At 41.4% G+C, this 22351-nt stretch overlaps 1 protein-coding gene across 9 annotated transcripts in view; it reads left to right on the forward strand.

Annotated features, from left to right (window-relative positions):
* TPST1 (tyrosylprotein sulfotransferase 1) overlaps positions 1–22351 on the forward strand; it is a 224825-nt gene that overhangs the window by 183664 nt on the left and 18810 nt on the right. For 6 of the 9 annotated variants that reach the window (XM_073664951.1, XM_073664950.1, XM_073664957.1 and 3 more), the window contains exons 4-5: positions 9229–9279; positions 11078–11125. In XM_073664951.1, the coding sequence (XP_073521052.1) occupies positions 9229–9279; positions 11078–11125 (99 nt within the window). Of the gene's footprint in view, positions 1–9228; positions 9280–11077; positions 11126–11244; positions 11291–22351 lie in introns of all 9 variants that reach the window. The other 3 variants (XM_073664966.1, XM_073664967.1, XR_012282314.1) reach the window with 2 other exon arrangements.

Consider the following 22351-nt stretch of genomic DNA (forward strand, 5'->3'; position numbering starts at 1 on the left):
ACATGTCCAGCTTCAGGTCCTCGTGCGTGCCGGTGAGGCTGTGTAGTTCACACGCGCGGGGAGTCACAGTTCATAGCGCATGTGCAGTGAAGCTGCAACGTACATAGCCTCACTGCGCACGCAGGACATGTAAAACTGCGCATGTGCCCCATAAATATCAGCGCTTGCCAGGAGCAGTACTCAAATACATGGGAAGCGCCAGCAGTGACTGAATGAGAGAATCACACCCCTATGACTGAATACAGCAGGTAGGACAAAGTGTATATAATGTTACAGAATCATTAAAATACCACCGATTTTAATGAAAAAAGCTTGTTAGTGACTCACATTTCATCACTAACAGCACTATGGGGGCAGTTTACATAGTAAATAGGACGTGACAGGTTTCCTTTAAATATATTTGGAGGTTACTACTATACAGATTACTCAACCAATCCTTAAATTAGATTATCTTTCTTCTCTGCTAACTAATCCATGAATCGCTGGTATACTATAGGTATTCTTCTGTGGAAATTTTGTCAGCATTGCTTGCAATAAATTATCCTTGTTACACAATCAGCCATTATTCTCTATGGGAAATGCATTTATATCTGTGACGAGAGATGGCACAGGGATTCAGTACAATAGGTAACTGATGGGTGGTGTTAGGATGTGCCGTAAGTATTTAATCTGTGAATAGCCCACCTTCGAGACTACAGTAGAACAAGAGAATGAAGAGTATTTACAATAAAGGGGCCTTCGTGACCCAAAGTTAGGTACAGCCCATTCATTCTGTAGATTGGCAGGGGTTTTGAGGATCAGATCATCTCAGATTGAAGATTATTTGCCTATAGGTCAATGAAATGTATTTCATAAAACCTTTCAGATGAACATAGAGAAGCAAATCAAGTTATGCATGGGGCGTTGCACAGCAAAGTGTAAGTTCTTCAATCTAAATTCAGATTTAAATGCTAGACTGCTGGTCTAGTTACGTGTTTTTTCCAGTAGAGAGATCTGATAAAATGTCATCCACTTTGTAAAATGTATACATAGAAAGGAAAGGTGGCTAAGAGGGGCAGATTTATTAAAACGGTGTGCATAATAGAGCTAGGGCTGCTTTAGGGCCCATACCTACTCTGGGCACCATGTGAAGCTCCTCTGTGGTGGTGGACTGGGCAGGAGAGCATGAACACTGAATCGTGTGCAGTGCGCTGATGAAGCTATGGACTGTATGCTCGGCTTCCCTGCATTTGCCCTGGCAGATACGTTTTTACATGCACGCATAATAGTTCAGGGGCTGATAAAAGACATGAGCAGAACGTTATTTAGGTGTGATTAAAGCTACTGTGAGAAGATTAGTCCAGGAGGAGTAAATGTCCCAAAGGACTAGTCCGGATAAACTTGCATATTGTCTGCGGTGGTATAGAAGTTGATTTGCAAATAGGTGCATTTGTGTGGTACAAGAAGCACATAATTTTAGTACAGAAATAAGTTTCTATAACCTAATAATGGTTTAATCGTGTTTGACGATTAGGCATGTTTGCTTTAAGAGCAGAAAGAACAGAGAGGTCAAAGATGCTAGTGTTGGTGTTTTATATTGGGTTAATGGAACATCTAGTGGTGTCATTACTGGAGCATACATGGATGCTAGAGCCATTTCCATACATGTGTGGGGTGTCACAAGAATATACTTTATATAGATATCATGTATAATTTGATTTGGAGAAATGTCCAGATATTCCCCTCACTAGTTAAGAAGATTAAAGGGGTTTCTTTCACCAATGTTTGAGATCACCCCGAGGAAGATTCTGTAGAAAAAGAGTATAATACAAAAGCAGAGCAATGTTTCAGATTGATGCTCTGGACCAACACTACATCACTTGCATTGTCTTTGAAGTCTTGCACGTTCATGCCTGGAGCAGTAGGTGCAGCCCCATTGATTCATTGATACAGGCACTCCAGACATGGCTCATAAGGACTCAGTAGAAGTATTCTGTGGCTGTTCTTTTTTTATCAGCACAGTGAGTAGTAGATGTACAATAACTAGATTGTGGGACTTGATATAGGGTGTCAGAGATATTATTTTACTTTAGAGATGTCTTGGGTTTAGTTGATGAGAAGTGAGGGCACCATTCTGTATTCTCAAATGCCAACATCTGCAGCCTGATAGGGGCAGCATTTGTAGTTATTCCTGGAAACCTACAGCTTGTTACTATTTGAACCTGCTATTCTTTGGGCCCTATTCTTTTATGACCCACTGATTGATATACAAGGATGTATATAGCAATACATAACATGCATTTGATGCCTGCTGAGATTTTCTCCTGTGATCACGGCATATTTTTGATAAGCTTTATACCGCATGGTTGGTCGCCATCTCTCTGTATGTAAATTTCAATTATTTGATTTATTTGCTGAGGCAATATGGGGTGTAAGATTGTATAATAAAGCTGTTATTTTTAATTAGGGAGTTTAATAGTGTTTTAGGGTAGTTTAATTAGTTATTTTTCATCTGTTTGTAAAGACTTTGCCAATGTATTGCTGGCCCAGTCACAAGCAGAGCGTGTGGTGTGTGCGCTATAAGTGAGGTCACAGCGCCCAGAACTATCCTTCCAACAGAGGGTGGTATACTGTATAAGTACATTAAAGAGATGTGTATATCGCTTTAGGCTTGTAACTTCATTATGGTTGTCATTAAAGGCTGTGCACCAGTTTTTTGCTACCTCATATGAGAGCAGCATGATATAGGGGCAGAGACCTTGATTCCAGTGATGTATCACTTACTGGTCTGTTTGCTGCAGTTTTGATAAAATCCCTGATTTATCTGCAGCAGATCTCTCAGTTCTCTGTATAACCCCGCCCACACAATTGATTGGCCGCTTTCTGCCTATGCAGAGTACTATGCAGAGTACATAGAAATCTGACAATCAGTGGTGGGATTATACAGAGCTCATGAATATAGAGGACTATCTGGCAGCAGGGTTACTAGTCATCTAGTGATAATTCTCCTGCTGATAAAATAGTTACTTTATCAAAACTACATGAAGCAGCCCAGTAAGAGTCATATCGCTGGAATCAGGCTCTCTGTTTCTACATAATGCTGCTGTCAATTAGGTGACAAAAACCTGGTGACAGACTCCCTTAAAGCTGCATGTGACATGCAATACAGCACAAGGCCTTAGGAAAAGTGTTATTCACCGACTGTCTTTAATCTGCGAATATGGTACAGATTTTATAATGCTCTTCATATACACAGATATCTTTATTTGACACTTTTTGGCTGTATTTAGGAATAAACTTACATAAAGCACTGCAGTAAAGGCCAGCAGCAAGATCGAAAGCGTTAAAATACATTTTCCAATTATTATGAGAGGTGTGAATGTCTCCTAAACATTTTCTACCTGTCAGAGTTGTTACACCTCATGTACTTACCTGTCACAGAAGTGAAATGTCGCCTCTTACAATGACAGCGAGTGCCATTTCATTCCTTCTACAGTGTACGCTAGATCTGACCTATCTAAAAGTCTTCTAGAATTAATAGACGTAACATTAATATGGTACATTTTCTTTGACTGCACTAGTGTCACTGATGGATAACTGGTTTATTATCAGGGTATCATTTTGTGCCATCTGCAGATTTTTTATGACTTAGTTTTCCTCATATGTCTGCAAATGTGCTTTACCAATGGGATGCCGCAAAATTCCTAAGACCCTCTAGTTTTCTACATGCAGTAGGACTTCTCTTCTGTCTTCTGTAAAGCAGGTACTGCTTAGGGTATGCCGTTTTTACTAGTGCTGTCATGTATGTACACCAATAGCGCAAATTGATTTAGGCTGTGTGCCCACTATGCGTTTTTTAAGCGTTTCCGCAGCGGCAATTCTGCTGCAGAAACGCTTAAAAAATGCTTGGTAGAAGGCCTGCCATGTTCCCCAATGATAATCCGCTGTGCACATGCTGCGGAAATTTACGCTGCGGATTATCATTGCGGAAAAATACGCAGCACTACCAATTATTTTGTGGAAGCGCTGCGTTTTCACCGCCATTGACTTGCATTAGAACGCATGGAATCCGCATCACTGGATCTGTACATGCGGAATCCATGCGTTTCAATGTGCGGATGGTACCCGGGTCTGGAGAAGAGGAGACTCTCCTCCAGACCTGGGTACCATAGAACCTGAAAAAAAAAGAATAAAATAAAAAATAAATATTATACTTGCCTTCTGATGGCCCCCGGCGTCATTGTCTTGGCTTGCCGGCAGCTCGCGTTGGACTAAAGGACCTGCCATGACGTCATTTAGTCATGTGACGGGTCACGCGATCGCTGATGTCGGCAGGTCCTTAAATCTACCGCGAGCTGACGGCAAGCAGAGACCAGGACACCGGGGGCCATCAGAAGGTAAGTATATATTTATTTTTTACCATTCTTTAAGGTCACACTATATAAATCCTTGCCGGTTGCATGGATTTATATAGTGTGACCAAGTTGTCAAGCACTTTCCAACTGATGCTAAAATCTCTTGGAAAGCGCTTGATAACCCGCATGCAGAAATGCATGTGAAGAACGCTTCACATCCGCATGTCCCTGGCAGGAAAAACACATGTACAATCCGCATGCGTTTTTTCTGCCAGGGAGATGCAGAAACGCTCAGGAAAAATCCGGAGCATTTCTGCATCGTGGGCACATAGCCTTACTGCTGTTCTCCTGGCCACTTGTCTTTGGTGATCATTCTATAATTGTGATTTACCTGTGTCATGATCCATATTTGCTCCTCCATGCCAGTGTTCTGTTTGCTTTCCGTTCCCAAAGTAAGCCACCTGCCAGCCCCACAGGATAACATTTGTGAACATTTTCTGTCTGTAACATCAGGATCCATGTAAAAAAAATGCAGAAAGCCATCAAAACATGTTTATAAAATTTTGATCACTACAACGATATATGTGGAAATGATGAATCCTTGTGAAATGTTATAAAACAGAATGTTAGTACGAAATGTACCTGCACACGTGACCGCATCAGATAATCCATACAACTAACGAGCAAATTGTCTCTTCAGAGAGGAAGAGAACTAGAACTCTAGTGCCACCTATAGGAAGTAGCAATCACAAAAGTCAATATCGACTCTCCATCGAGCCTTGCCATAAGACTTAGTATAGAAGCCAAACCAGAATCTCAGTTTGCAGTCATGGTGTTTCGGGGTACGGCCCTTCGTCAGTGCAAAGTATGAGATCTGATTTAGCTGTATGACAGGTCTAATGGGTAACGTTTCTCCTTGTGGCATACCAGTGTGAGGAGACTTATAAGCCATGCTATGCTCCTCTGGGAAATTAAATATACAAATTGCCTCTTCAGAGAGGAAGAGGATTAGAACTCTAGTGCCACCTATTGGAATTAGCAATTCTAAAAGTCAATATCGACCCTTCAACGAGCCTTGCCATATGAGAGGATAAAAGCCAAGACCAGAATCTCAATTTGCAGACACGGTGTTTCGGATTTGCATGCAGACACGGTGTTTCGGATTTGCATGCAGACACGGTGTTTCGGATTTGCATGCAGACACGGTGTTTCGGATTTGCATGCAGACACGGTGTTTCGGATTTGCATGCAGACACGGTGTTTCGGATTTGCATGCAGACACGGTGTTTCGGATTTGCATGCAGACACGGTGTTTCGGATTTGCATGCAGACACGGTGTTTCGGATTTGCAGACACGGTGTATCGGATTTGCAGACACGGTTTTTTGGAGCATTGCCTCTCCTACAGCCAAATCAGATCTCATACTTACGAGGGGCAACACCCCAAAACACCATATCTGCAAATTGAGATTCTGGTTTGGCTTTTATCCTAAGTCATATGGCAAGGCTTATTGAAGGATCAATATTGACTTTTAGGATTGCCACTTCCAATAGGTGGAGCTAAGATTCTTGTCCTCTTCCTCTCTGAAGAGGAAATTTGCATAATTAATTTCCGAGAGGAGCATTGCATGGCTTATAAGTCTCCTCACACTGGCATCCCAGGTCTAACATGTCAATTTCTACAAGGAGTAAGGTTACCCCTCAAATACAAATAACAGCAATGTTTTTTCCTTATGTCTTTGTCTGAGGAAGAGGTTCAAAACCCCTTTGATAAGGTTTTCCACCAGGAATACAACACACTCTGAGCTGCCATTAGTAAATGCATTCAGTTGTGACTAAACCTTCCTGATATTCTGTATATTTGCTTTTTTCCCTGGGTTACAGGCTGTTTAAATTTAGCTAGCTTTTCAAAGCTCATTTGCATTGGTAAATGTTTGTTTAAAGGCCTGCTTAAAAGTGCAAATAATAGGTGACTGAGCAAACTCTAGAGGGTAGTGCCAACCTGTGACTGGGCAATGTCATGTTTGCTCATCTAAAGCTCACATTTCAATTGTCAGAAGATATTAGTCAGCTGATTAAAATTTATAAGGCGGTTGAGCAGTAAATGTTGTGTTCCTTCTGCGGATATTCCTATCCGGTACCATCTGCGTGATCACTGCACCTATTGTATATACAGATGTTTTCTCTCTGATGGCATCTCACACCGTTTGTGATGGAATACAGATGGAGCAGCGTTCTCCATGTTGAGGGCACCTACTCAGGTTCTGGTGACGGATGTTTGCACAGGGATTACTATGTATACTAAAAGCCAACGGCTTCTTACTGTGTTTCACTATTTACATTTTGGTCACTTTTTGTACTATTTAAAGCATACCACGGCCGCTTCAAATTATCTCGTTTTACATAGTTACATAGTTTATAAGGCCGAAAAAAGACAAGCGTCCATCCAGTTCAGCCTATTTCTTGTGCACTGCAGCTATTCCGCAGCGTTGATACAGGGGAAGGCAAAAAAAAACCATGCGGTATAGGCCAATTTACATCATTGAGGAAAAATTCAGTTCCCGACTCCAATCTGGCCGTCAGATTAAATCCCTGGATTAATTAACTATCACTAAGCATAAGATGTAATTTTATTGTTCTCAAGAAAGGCGTCCAAGCCTCTCTTGAACTCATTAAGTGAGTTGGACATCACCACTTCCTCTCCCAGAGAGTTCCAGAGTCTCACGGCTCTGACCGTAAGGAATCCCCTTCTATGCTGGTGCAGGAACCTCCTTTCCTCCAGACGCATAGTGTGCCCCCTCGTCTTTGTCACCATCCTTGGTATAAACAGGTCATGGGAGAGATCTCTGTACTGCCCCCTGATGTATTTATACATGTTTATGAGGTCTCCCCTAAGCCTTCTCTTTTCCAGCGTAAATAGGCCTAATTTTGACAACCTCTCTGGGTATTCTAGTCCCTCCATTCCCTTTATTACCTTAGTCTCCCTCCTTTGTACCATCTCTAGCTCCAATATGTCTTTCCTGAGCATCGGAGCCCAGAACTGTGCACAATATTCTAAGTGCGGCCTTACCAGCGCTTTATACAGATGAAGAACAATGTTCTCATCATATGCCCCTATTCCTCTTCTGATGCATGCCATGACTCTATTTGCCTTTGCAGCTGCTGCCTGACACTGGGCACTCCAATTTAATTTGCTGTTAACCAAGACGCCCAGGTCCTTCTCCATGTCAGATTTCCCCAACGGTTTCCCATTTAATATGTATGGGTGACTGCTGTTTTTCTTTCCCATGTGCATGACCTTACATTTATCGGCATTGAACCCCATTTGCCATTTTTTGGCCCAACTCCCCAATTTATCTAAATTCTCCTGTAGCTGTGCCCTATCCTCATCTGTATTAACTACTTTACAAAGTTTAGTATCATCTGCAAATATTGCTATTTTACTATGCAACCCTTCCACTAGATCATTAATAAATATATTAAATAATATAGGGCCCAAGACAGACCCTTGAGGCACCCCGCTAGTAACCCTGACACCCCCTGAGCTTACTCCATTGATAACCACCCTCTGCTTTCTATCACTCAGCCAGCTATTTACCCACTTGCACACATTATCCCCCAGACCAAGCATTCTCATTTTATATACCAACCTTTTGTGTGGCACGGTATCAAACGCTTTGGAGAAGTCAAGGTATACAACATCCACTGACTCTCCCCGGTCCAGCTGTGAGCTCACCTCCTCGTAGAAGGCGATCAGGTTTGTTTGGCAGGAGCGATCCCTCATGAATCCATGTTGATATGGAGTTAGACAGTTATTATCATTAAGATATTCTACAATAGCATCTCTAAGAAATCCTTCAAACAATTTACCCACAACAGACGTTAAGCTGACTGGTCTATAGTTCCCAGGGTCACTTTTAGACCCCTTTTTGAATATTGGTACCACATTTGCTTGGTGCCAGTCTAGTGGGACAGTCCCTGTCCATAAAGAGTGCTTGAATATAAGATACAGCGGTCTGTCTATCACATTACTTAATTCTTTTAGTACCCGGGGGTGTATGTCATCTGGGCCGGGTGACTTGTCTATTTTGATATTATTTAGGCGTTTCTGAACTTCCTCCTGGGTTAGGTGGGTGATATTTAGCGGAGGGTTTACTTTATCACTCTGCATTTCCTCCGATAAATTGTTTTCTTTTGTGAAAACAGTGGAGAAGAAGCTATTGAGTAGGTTTGCTTTACCCTCATCGCCCTCTATGATTTTACCCAGGTTATTTTTCAATCGGCCAACTCCATCAGTTTTAATCCTTTTACTATTTATATAGTTAAAGAACAGTTTGGGATTCGATTTACTTTCCTTGGCAATTAGTCTCTCTGTCTCCTCTTTTGCTATTCTTATTTGTTTCTTACAGATTTTGTTTTTTTCCCTATAAGATATTAGCGCTTCCTCTCTGCCTTCTTGTTTAAGTTTACCGAAAGCCCTTTTTTTGTTTTTCATTGCCCTCTTGACTTCCTACAGTTGAAGCAAAGCGCATGTGAAATCCTGAATGCTCATGCCCTCTGTGTGTTAAGACACTGGAATTCAGGTTTTTTTTTAGCTTTTCCCCCATAAACTTTGTTGGGGAGCCCTAAAAGTGCATGTAAAATCTCAGTTGCATTTTTAAGTGTGTAATTGCGGCATTTCGGCTTTAAAAAATGCAATGCACCAAAAAACACTTAAAAAAAACCCTGGAAACTGAATCCAAAAAATCAATAAATAGTGCACATGAGTACTGTCAATTTTAGTGCAGATACCCACAGAAAACGTGGAATGCAGTTATTTTTGCAATGTGGCCTGAAACTTGAATGAAGTTTATTTAATGGTGATACATATGGTCATAATTTGCTTTGTCTTTAAGGTCTACAAAGGTGAATTCCAACTTCCAGACTTCCTTAAAGAGATGCCCCAGGTACCATTTACTTTTACACCTTCTGTCTTCGGCTGCATGGTTAGTTGTATGAAAGCTTTGTGTTAGCGAGGTAACTGGTCCTGAACATCAATAGCTGCATCACATTCAAAGAAATGGAGCAAAGTATGTGGATACAATTCAGTGCGGGAAAGACAGGTTGTGATCTCACATCTCCCGATCCTATGAACTGGACATTTTTTCCTAATATCTGGTAGAGATTATGAAAAAACCTGGGAGTCTGAACTGAAACTTAAATTGATGTGCATGCAAAATGTAAATGCATGTTCACATAAGGCCACTAGACAGAGAAAAACCAAAGACAAGCAAAATACCCAAATAACTGGAAGTAAATGGATAAATCGCACAGTGCAAAAAAATGATAAATAATAAAGGGTATTTAGTTAACATAATTTTGATCAAAATAATGTAAAAGCCATCCCACCACGTCACAGCCACCCTTATGGGACAGTCCTTACTCTAATATTAAAACCTTACCATTTGTCAAGTGACATACATATGGATAAGGGCAGAGAGACTGAACCCCTAGTAGAAGCATACAAAGGGCGGCCACACCCTTAAATGCACTAAAGCTCACAAAACTGCAATGAAAAAAACTGGGAGTCTGAACTGAAACGTAAATTGATGTGCATGTATTTGCATAACATGTGCATGTTCACATAAGGCCACTAGACAGAGAAAAACCAAAAACAAGCAAAATACCCAAATAACTGGAAGTAAATGCATAAATCACACAGTGCTTAAAAATAATGATAAATAATAAAGGGTATTTAGTTAACATAATTTTGATCAAAATAATGTAAAAGCCATCCCACCACGTCACGGCAATTCTTGTCTCTGGTAGAGATTATGCAGGAAAATCTGGAATAAAATTAATTATGAATTCTATAAATAGTTTCACTTTTACTTATTATAGCACAAAAGTGAGCCATGTTTTCGATCTTGCGGCCACATTTTCAGACTGTTCTCCATACTGCAGCTGTAATAGTATTTTACACTATTTGAGTTTCATATAAATCGAATTTGCTTTTACAAAACATTACAACTCCATTGACTGTACACCTCCAGGTTGTAATTTCTCCTTTAAGAAGCTTTCATTTGGCTATTAACATTTTATCAGAAAATTTTGGCCTGGCGTCTTAGAAACCCAGATTCATCCACTAGATATGATCTCAGACTTTATTGCTCTTCAAATGACGGAGCTGCTGTGTTCCGGCAGCATGTGAGAACTTTTGGCTGGTGCCGGTAACAGCTGATCGGCGGGGGTGCCGGTAACAGCTGATCGGTGGGGGTGCCGAGTGTCGCACACCCACCAATCAGAAATTGATGACCTATGCTAAAGATAAGCCCTCAATAAAACAGTACTAGCCATCCCCTTTAATTGTGCTGTGACCGTTTGTAACGCCTTAGTAAGTGTTTGGGTATATTCCCAAGGATTGAGTATGTTAAATTTCACCCAACCTGATCTGTTGGAGAAGAGTCAGAAGGCAGTAGTAATACACATAACATAGCCAACTGGTCCAGATGAAATTGGGAGTTTTGGCTGACTTAAGGTGCATTCACGCTGGCCGATAATCCGTCAGACTCTAACAACAGATTCTGACAATACCATCTGATCGTTCACAATATTTGTGTAATGTGAACGGGTTGAGCGACTTAACGATGTATATAAAAATACTTGTTCATCGCGCATGAAATCGTTTAGGCCAGTGACAAAAATTCTCGTTCAACTTTCAAAAATTGTGTTATGTAAATGGAGATTGTTCATTTGTTTTTTCAGCCATTTGACCAACAAAAAGGAAGAGTGGAAATTCAAGTCCTAAATAAGGTTACTGTCCGTGTGAACACAGAGCACGATATTTGATGTTACGATGTAGCGATCGCTATTCAACCATTTCATTCACCATTCTTGTTCTATATAAACATTTGTCTGACATTGTTTCCTAGTCATGAGTTATGAACACATCATTCATCTTTGAAAAGATTATCTGCGGTAAACGATCCCTTAAAAGTCAATTTTATGCACTATTCATTATTAGATAGCATAAGGGCAGGTGCAGACAGCCATATTATCGGTCCGAGTACTTCGGATCACATTTGGCCATGCAAGTCAATGAGTGCGTGGAAATCATCAGACTGCACTCGGATGATATCGGAGTGCAGTCCGAGTTCTGCGCACTGACACAGTGGAGAAGACTGGAAATTTTGTTCTCCATCTTCTCCTCACAGTATGCTCTGGTTCTCTCATCCAAGAGCATTGGATGCACTATGCTGACACTGATCAAACTCTGATCAGAGTGTCATTTGCATAATCGGCCCAATTCTCTAGGATGAGAGAATCTATGGCTGTCTGCACAAGCCCTAACTAAAAGAATGCTGCTTGTAGATCTAGTAAACAGGCCTGTAATGTGATGTTTTTTTAGTCCATAATCCAGTTGACTTGTTCCCTTTAATTTGTAAATTGAATGCTGTATATTTAAAAAATCTGGAAACGTACAGGTGCGTCTCACTGAAATAGAATATCATCAAAGAGTTAATTTATTTCAGTTCTTCAATACAAAAAGTGAAACTCATATATTATATAGAGTCATTACAAACAGAGTGATGTATTTCAAGTGTTTATTTCTGTTAATGTTGATGATTATGGCTTACAGCCAATGAAAACACAAAGGTCATTATCTCAGTAAATTAGAATACTTTATAACAACAGCTTGAAAAATGTTTTTAAAATCCGAAATGTTGGCCTACTGAAATGTATGTTCAGTAAATGCACTCAATACTTGGTCGGGGCTCCTTTTGCATCAATTACTGCATCAATGCGGCGTGGCATGGAGGCGATCAGCCTGTGGCACTGCTGAGGTGTTATGGAAGCCCAGGTTGCTTTGATAGCAGCCTTCAGCTCGTCTGCATTGTTGGGTCTGGTGTCGCTCATCTTCCTCTTGACAATACCCCATAGATTCTCTATGGGGTTAAGGTCAGGCGCGTTTGCTGGTCAATCAAGCACAGTGATACTGTTGTTTATAAACCAGGTATTGGTACTTTTGGCAGTGTGGACAGGTGCCAAGTCCTGCTGGAGAATGAAATTTCTATCTCCAAAAAGCTTGTCGGCAGAGGGAAGCATAAGAAAGACATAGCTGAACTAGAGCGGGTGCAGAGAAGAGCGACTAAGGTTATTAGAGGACTGGGGGGTCTGCAATACTAAGACAAGTTATTACACTTGGGGTTATTTAGTTTGGAAAAACAAAGGCTTAGGGGTGATCTTATTACTATGTACAAGTATATGAGGGGACAGTGCAAAGACCTTTCTACTGATCTTTTTACTTTAGGCCTGAGACGGGGACAAGGGGGCATCTTCTACGTCTGGAGGAAAGAAGATTTAATCATATTCACAGACGCGGATTCTTTACTGTAAGAGCAGTGAGACTATGGAACTCTCTGCCGCATGATGTTGTAATGAGTGATTCACTACTAAAATGTAAGAAGGGCCTGGATGCCTTTCTTGAAAAGTATAATATTACAGGTTATATATACTAGATTCCTTGATAGGGCATTGATCCAGGGAACCAGACTGATTGTCGTATGGAGTCAGGAAGGAATTTTTTTCCCTAATGTGGAGCTTACTGTTTGCCACGTGGTTTTTTGCCTTCCTCTGGATCAACATGTTAGGCTATGGGTTGAATTAGATGAACTTAGTCTTCCTTCAACCTTAAAAAATAAGTGCTCTAAAATTTCCTGGTAGATGGCTGCGCTGACTTTGGTCTTGATAAATGCAGTGGACCTACACCAGCAGATGACATGGCTCCCCAAACCATCACTGATTGTGGAAACTTCACACTAGACCTCAAGCAGCTTGGATTGTGGCCTCTCCACTCTTCCTCCAGACTCTGGGACCTTGATTTCCAAATGAAAATTGGAACTCTGGGACCTTGTGGAGTGTGTCAATGACTGCCTTCTGGAAATCTGTCAAGTCAACAGTCTTCCCCATGATTGTGGAGCCTACTGAAACAGACTAAGGGACCTTTTTAAATGCTTAGGAAGCCTTTGCAGGTGTTTTTTGTTAATTATTTTAATTTACTGAGATAATGACTTTTGTGTTTTCATTGGCTGTAAGCCATAATCATCAACATTATCAGAAATAAACACTTGAAATAGATCACTCTGTTTGTAATGGCTCTATATAATATGAGTTTCACTTTTTGTATTGAAGAACTGAAATAAATTTACTTTTTGATGATATTCTAATTTAGTGAGATGCACCTGTATACAGTTATGTAGTTACATAGGTTGGAAAAAAAAAGACAGGGGTCCATTAACTTCAACCTTTCTTTAGCCGTTATGCATTCTTTATTGCTAGATTCTTTAGAACCCATAATGCCATTTGGTGCAAGAAAGGCATCCATCTCTTTTTTTAAATGCTGTTATAGTGTCTGCCATTGACACCTATTGCAGAAGGGAATATCACAGTCTAACTGTAAAGAACCCCTTCCTATCTAGCTTCCAGAATTGCTTTTACTCCACACGTAATAAGCACCTCCCAGGTCCTTTGTAAGGTCTTTGGAAGCAATAAGTCATGTGCTAGTCCTTTGTACTGACCACACATGTATTTATACATATACACACGTGGTCAAAATTGTTGCTACCCCTAGTTTAATGAAAGAAAAGCCCACAATGGTCACAGAAATAACTTGAATCTGACAAAAGTAATAGTAAATTAAAAGTCTATGGGAATGAACAAATGAAAGTCAGACATTGCTTTTCAACCCTGCTTCCACAGAATTTTTTTAAAAATTAACCCTTTTACCCCCGAGGGTGGTTTGCACGTTAATAACCGGGCCAATTTTTACAATTCTGACCACTGTCACTTTATGAGGTAATTACTCTGGATTGCTTCAGCTTGTCCCCCTGATTCTGAGATTGTTTTTTCGTGACATATTGTACTTCATGATAGTGGTAAAATTTCTTCGATATCACTTGCGTTTATTTGTGAAAAAAACGGAAATTTGGTAACAATTTTGAAAATTTGGTAGCAATTTTCAAAATTTAAATTATTATGCCCTTAAATCAGAGAGATACAGTACGGACCAAAAGTTTGGACACACCTTCTCATTTAAAGATTTTTCTGTATTTTCATGACTATGAAAATTGTACATTCACACTGAAGGCATCAAAACTATGAATTAACAAATGTGGAATTATATACTTAACAAAAAAGTGTGAAACAACTGAAAATATGTCTTATATTCTAGGTTCTTCAAAGTAGCCACCTTTTGCTTTGATGACTGCTTTGCACACTCTTGGCATTCTCTTGATGAGCTTCAAGAGGTTGTCACATTTCACAAAAATGTTACTTTAGACCCAATTTTTTTTATTTTCGCAGGGGTAACAGGGAAAAATGGACCCCAAAATTTGTTGTGCAATTTCCCCTAAGCACGCAGATACCCCATACGTGGGGAAAAAACACGGTTAGGGCGCACGGAAGAGCTCGGAAAAGAAGGAGCGCCATTTGACTTGTAAAATTTGCTTGAATAATTAGCGGACGCCATGTTGCGTTTGGAGAGCTCGTGATGTGCCTAAAGAGTGGAAACCCCCCACAAGTGACACCATTTTGGAAACTAGACCCCTCAGGGAACTTATCTAGATGTGTGGTGAGCACCTTGAACCCCCAGGTGCTTCACAGAAGTTTAGAACATTGAGCCGTAAAAATAAAATTTTCACATTTTTGCAACAAAAATGTTTTTTCAGCCTCCAATTTTGCATTTTCATGAGGGTAACAGGAGAAATTGCACCATGCAGTTTGTTGTGCAATTTCTCCTGAGCAAGCAGATACCCCATATGTTGGGGAAAACCACTGTTTGTGCGCACGGCAGGGTTCGGAAGGGAAGGAGCGCCATTTGACTTATTGAATGTAAAATTTACTTGAATACTTAGCGGATGTGCCCCTGATCTGCCTAAACAGTGGAAAAACCCCACAAGTGACACCATTTTGGAAACTAGACCCTCAGGGAACTTATCTAGATGTGTGGTGAGCACCCTGAACCCCCAAGAGCTTTGCAGAAGTTTATAACATGGAGCCCGTGAAAATTAAAAAATCAAACTTTTTCCACAAAAATAATGTTTTAGCCCCAATTTTTTTATTTTCACAAGGGTAGTAGGAGAAAATGGACCCCAAAAACTGTTGGGCAATTTCTCTTGAGTACGCCAATACCCCATATGTGGGGAAAATACAATGTTTGGGCGCACAGCAGAGTTCAGAAGGGAAGGAGCATTGCGTGACTTTTTGAGCGCAAAATTGTCTGGAATTGAGAGCAGACGCCATGTCGCGTTTGGAGAGCCCCTGATGTGCCTAAACAGTGGAACACCCCCCCCCCCCCCACAAGTGACCCCATTTTGGAAACTACACCTGTCAAGGATTTTATCAAGGGGTATAGTGAACATTTTGAATCCAGAGGTACGACACAGAATTTGATAACATTAGGTCATCATATTGAATAAGTTGTCATTAGTCTTGAGCGCAAGTGCTCACTACTTCAGTTTGCATCGGGTACTCTGGTATGCAGCATGTATCGCGTGTGCTCGAGTCCCCGCTCGCATGTTTCATGGTTATTAGACACCCAAAAAAAACATGCAGGGATGTCTCGTGCATGGCAGGCAATCCCCGCGAGGTTTTTTTGGCCACGAAGCATATGGGGCAGAGACTCGAGCATGTCACTCGAGCACCCACGATGCTCCGTGCATTCCTGAGCACCCGATGCAAACTCAAGTAGCGAGCACTTGCGCGCAACACTAGTCGCCATATCGTCATCTTTTTTTTTTTTTACTTTTGAAAAAAAATCCCTAGCCCTACCCTAACCCTAACACAACCCTAACCCTAACACAACCCTAACCCTAGCACAACCCTAAACCTAGAGTTTATTTTTTACTCTGTTCCTGGTGCGGTATAAGTGATTAGATGACTTTATTCTTCGGGTCGGTGCGATTACAGCGATACCAGAATCATGTCGGGTTTTTATGATTGATACACACTGTCACACACTAAAAGACACATTTTTTTTGCAAAATCTAGTTTGCAAATCTAGTTTTTGCATCACCATATTTTGAGAGCTATAATTTTTCCATATTTTGACCGACAGAGTCATATGATGGCTTGTGTTTTTGCGGGATGACTTGACGTTTTTATTGGTGCCATTTTCAGGCACTTGACATTTTTTGATTGCTTTGTATTCCGATTTTTGGGAGGCCGAATAAACAAAAACCAGCAATTCCAGAATTTTCTTTCTTTTTTTCTATGCTGTTCCGCATGTGGTAAAATTGATAAGGCACGGTTATTCTTCGGGTCAGTACATTTACAATGGTACCACATTTATATAGTTTTTCTATGTTTTGGCGCTTTTACACAATAAAAGCTATTTTATAGAAAAAAATATTTTTTTGCATCGCTTTATTCTGAGAGCTATAACTTTTTTATTTTTCGGCTGATGGAGCTGTATGGCGGCTTGTTTTTTGCGGGACAAGATGACGTTTTCAGCGGTCCCATTTTTATTTATATTAGTCTTTTTGATCGCGTGTTATTTCATTTTTTGTTTGGCGGTATGATGATAAAGCATTGTTTTTTGGCTTCATTTTTTATTTTATTTTTTTACCGTGTTCACTAAAGGGGTTAACTAGTGGGACAGTTTTATAGGTCAGGTCGTTCCGGACGTGGCGATACCAAATATGTGTACTTTAATTGTTTTTTTTTTTTTTCATAATAATATTTATTGATGGGTACAGTATATTTTTATTTTTGGTGGATTATTTATTTATTTATTTTTTTTCATTTTTTAACACATTTTGGACTTTTATTTTGTGTCCCACTCTGGGACTTTCACTTTTTTTATTCTGATAGCCTGTATAGCACAGGAATGCAGCACCATCCCTGTGCTATACAGGCTGTCAGTGCTGCACAGGGAGAAGATTCTTTGGTCATGCACTGCGCATGACCAAAGAATCTTCCTGCTGTCTGGTGACCTGGATGTTGTCATGACGACATCGGGTCGTCATGGCAACATCCAGGAAGCCGCGGCAGACAGCGCTGGAGGCCGGAAGAGGAGGTGAGTAGTGCGATCACCTCCCCTTGCCACCGCAATGCTGCGATCGACTTCGATCGCAGCATTGAGGGTGTTAATGTGCCGGGAGCGGTGCGGGACCGCTCCCGGCACATAGTACCAGGTGTCAGCTGTGACAATCAGCTGACACCCGGCGGCGATCACCCCGCACCGCCGGTGTGCGGGCGCGATTGCCATATGACCTAATAGTACGTCATTGGTCCAATCGGCTCAGGTCACCAAGACGTACTATTAGGTCATACGTCAGAAAGGGGTAAAACTCATGAAATAGGCCTGGACAGAAATTATGGTACCCCTGAAAATAATGTGACAAAAGGGACATGTTAAATCAAGTTGTGTCCACTAATTATCATCACAGGTGTCTACAATCTTGTAATCAGTCAGTGGGCCTGTGTATAGGGCTACAGATACTCACTGTGCTGTTTGGTGGCATGGTGTGTACCACACTCAACATGGACCAGAGGAAGCAAAGAAAGAGTTGTCTCAGGAGATTAGAAAGAAAATTATTGACAAGTATGTTAAAGGTAAAGGTTATAAGACCATCTCCAAGCAGCTTGATGTTCCTGTGACTACAGTTGCAGATATTATTCAGAAATGTAAAATCCATGGGACTGTGGCCGCAGGAGGAAAATTGATGACAAATCAAAGAGACAGATAATACGAATGGTAACAAAAGAGCCCAGGATAACTTCTAAATAGATTAAAGATGAACCTCAAGCTCAAGGAACATCAATGTCAGATCGCACCATCCATCGTTGTTTGATCCAAAGTGGACTTCATGGGAGATGACCAAGGAGAACACCATTGTTGAAAAAAAATCATAAAAAAGCCAGACTGGAATTTGCCAAACTACATGTTGACAAGCCACAAAGCTTCTGGGAGAATGTCCTATGGACAGATGTGACAAAAATGGAAGTTTTGGCAAGGCACATCAGCTCTATGTTCACAGACGGAAAAATGAAGCATATCAAGAAAAGAACACTGTCCCTACTGTGAAACATGGAGGAGGCTCTGTTATGTTCTGGGGCTGCTTTGCTGCATCTGGCAGAGGGTGTCTTGAATCTGTGCAGGGTACAACGAAATCTCAAGACTATCAAGGGATTCTACAGAGCAATGTGCTGCCCAGTGTCAGAAAGTTTGGTCTCAGTCGCAGGTCATGGGTCTTGCAACAGTATAATAACCCAAAACACACAGCAAAAAACACCCAAGAATGGCTAAGAGGAAAACATTGGACTATTCTGAAGTGACCTTCTATGAGCCCTGACCTAAATCCTATTGATCATCTTTGGTAAGATCTGAAACATGCCATCTGGAAAAAGCAACCTTCAAACACGAGACAACTGGAGCAGTTTGCTCATGAGGAGTGGGCCAAAATACCTGTCGAGAGATGCAGAAGTCTCATTGACAGTTCCAGGAATCGTTTGATTGCAGTGATTGCCTCAAAAGGTTGTTCAACAAAATATTAAGTTAAGAGTACCATCAGTTCTGTCCAAGCCTATGTATTTCATGAGTTACATTTTTTTTTTTTTAATTCTGTGGAAGCAGGGTTGAAAAGCAATGTCTGACTTTCATTTGTTCATTTCCATAGATTTTTAATTTATTATTACTTTTGTCAGATTCAAGTTATTGCTGTGACCATTGTGGGTTTTTCTTTCATTAAACTAGGGGTACCAACAATTTTGACCATGTGTGTACTTCTAAATATCCTTTTTAAAATGTGGATCCAAAATTGGATCCCATATCCCAATCCCATGTGGCTTTACAAGCAATTTATAAAGGGGTAACAGTTAGTGTTGAGCGAGTATGTTCTATTAACCCTTTCGCCGAGTATGCTCGGGCCGAGCTCCGAGTATTTACAGCTGCTCGGTGATATGGTTGAATTGCTCCCTTGTGCATGATTTGCGACTGTTTTACAGTTTTATTACATGTGAGGAATGTCTATTTCTTACACATTCCTCACATATAATAAAGCTGTCAAACAGTTGCAAATCATGCACACGGGAGCGATTCAAACATATCACCGAGCAGCTGTAAATACTCTGAGCTCGGCCCGAGCATACTTGGAACAGAACATACTCGCTCAACACTAGTAACAGTACATTAGAATCACAGGATTTTATTTCTCATTTTAGACACCCTAAAATCTTGTTTGCTTTTGCAGCTGCTTCCTGACATTGAGTACTGATTCTTAGCTTACTTGTATCCAGTATGTCCAAGTCCTTCTGTTCAGTAGTCCCTAGTATATTTCTATATAATGAATATGTAGCAATACGATTACTGCAACCTAGGGGCATAACCTTCTGCTATGTTTTTACCATACAGACGTCTAATCTAGATTGCTCACATCCTCCGTACAGATGGAAACAAATAACTTCTGCCTTAAACCTCACTGAGCACTTTCTGTAAACCATGAGCTGGCCCTTGTTCCTATTTAAAGTTACAGTAATGAATCACTTTTAATTTTGGCAGCAGTATTTTCTTCAAATTCCAAAAGACAAACTAAACAAAGTCCAAAACCCCACTGTCTTAGCACTGGGAATAATGGAATGTGAATTTTGTTAAATTAGTAAAGGCTAAAAATAGTTTTACATGCAACTGGAACAGTCTTTATTCCAAATCCAACCAGTCATGGCTTCTACTACAGGATATAGGACAGATCAGTTTTCTAATCATAAGAAAAGTTTAACTAAGGTTTTAACAGAATCATGGAGCAGTTCTTTAAAAAGTACTAAGATGTAGTCACTATAGAGCTACCAGGAATTATATAACATGCAGTCACACATATAAAAACAGCTTTCTTGCTTTATTTTTTACCAGTTTTGAAAATATCATAGCATAAATGTGACAAATCCAAAACAGAACCCAGTATGTGTGAAATCACCATTATCCCCTTATTGCAAAGTCTTGTATGTGTATGTAATTGCAGGGTGCCCGTGTGAGGCGAGGGCTCAGGAGCTGAGCTCCACACGCAGTAGATGATGACTATATCGCAGGCTTCTGTGTCTAACAGCAGCTGTCAGAACTGAGCTCTGATCACTACTGTTAACCATTTAGTTGTCTCTGCCAATCACTGACAGCGGCCTTTAAATGGTGTAATTGCTAGTGCTCACGCTCCTCCTTCTGCAATGCGATCACAGAGCTCTGATGCGTTAACATGCCAGCCGGCCTGCTGAAGGCCCCTGTTGCTGCCATCGGGGCACTCCTATTGAAGCTCCCCCTCGGGGATCACTCACACGAACGTATACATTGGATGAGTGCTATGCAATGTTTTATCGGACCAATGTTATTCAATGGGGCAGTGCTGATCAGTGTTTTTTTTATTTTTTCATGATAAAAAAAATCTCAGCGTGCTGCAAATTGCAGCACAAATTGGATGCCTCTCACTCGTTCAAGTGTATCGGTGTGTGGAAAACATTGAACTGCATTCGGATGACATCCGATTTTCGCGGACTCGCACAATGAAGAAGATGGAGAAATCTAAGCTGATACTCTGCTCAAACTCTGATAAGAGTTAGATCAAAGTGTCATTAATATAATCGATCTGATTTTCTCAGAAGAGAGAATCTACACTTGTGTGACCTTAGCCTGAGTCTTCGCATAAGACATAAGAGACCATGATTTTAACTCTACACTGCAATACTGCTGTATTACAGTGTATAGTGTAACGGGTCTGGGAGGCGGAACCTCTGAGCAACTATACAAGGGGGCAGTCCTTGTAAGGAAGCGGGTGGCTCCCAGGGGAGACGGGCAGGTAGTCACGGCAAGTGACAGGGACAGTCTCTGGGTAGAAGGGCAGGTAGTCGCGGCAAGTGACAGGGACAGTCTCTGGGTAGAAGGGCAGGTAGTCACGGCAAGTGACAGGGACAGTCTCTGGGTAGAAGGACGGGTACTCACGGCAAGTGACAGGGACAGTCTCTGGGTAGAAGGACAGCAGGCAGGTGGCTGGTGAGCGCTCCCAGGTGAGCGGGCGAGAGTCTCTGGACGGGCAGGTGGTCACGGCAAGTGACGGCAGAGCCTCCAGGTAGGCTAGCAGGCAGGTAGCAGGTGAGTGCTCCCAGGTCAGCAGGCGAGAGTCTCTGGACAGGCAGGTGGTCACGGCAAGTGACGGCGGAGCCTCCAGGTAGGCTAGCAGGCAGGTAGCAGATGAGCGCTCCCAGGTGAGCGGGCAGGCTGGTCCATAGACAGACTGACAGGTGTCGGAAGGCAGACCGTCGGACCGCAGGCTTGCAAGCAGGTAAACGGATATCAGGCAGGTATCAAGCAGGAATCTGACAGGTGACTGGCAGGTAACTGGTAACGGGACCTGAGGGCTGAAGCAGAGTGAAGGCTTTGCAACAACATTGCTCGGGCACCTCTATTTTGGAGGAGGTGCCTTATATATGGTGAGGTCCTCCGGCCATTGGCCGGGGACTCCTTAGGACGGCGCGCGCGGCCCCTTTAAGAGAGGGGGGGAGCGCGCGCGCCCTAAGCACAGTGGCCGGGAAGCAGTGCGCGCTGCCAGCAGAGCGGGAGGAGGACGCCGGGCACGGAGTGGAGAGGTGAGGGGAACAGCGTCCCTGCCTAGCAGGAGGCAGGGACGCCGACGCTACATATAGTATAAGAGTTCAAGCAATCCCACGTGCAAGATTAAAAAGTAAACTTAAAAAAAAAAAAAAAGGATCAAAAGGTTGATAAAAAATGTATTAAAAAAAAATCGCCACATCTTTAAAAGTCCAGTTTATCAAAAATGCAATAAAAAGCAATTAAAACACCTTATTTATGATTTTAGGTTTTTTAGTCCTTATACACCACTTTTTTTTACATTTAATTTTTGTGCTTTTTTAAAAAAAAAAAAAGAAAAAAAAGAAAATATGTTTTGTTCTTTATCTTTAGTTGCAAGTTTTAAGGGCTGAAGTGAATTTCACTGTAAGGGTTCGTAGCAAGAATGATGGTACATTGTCCTTTCATTA

Source organism: Phyllobates terribilis, unplaced genomic scaffold, assembly GCF_046119375.1.
Source record: "Phyllobates terribilis strain yellow unplaced genomic scaffold, ASM4611937v1 Scaffold_2__4_contigs__length_985480577, whole genome shotgun sequence".
NCBI lineage: Eukaryota > Metazoa > Chordata > Amphibia > Anura > Dendrobatidae > Phyllobates > Phyllobates terribilis.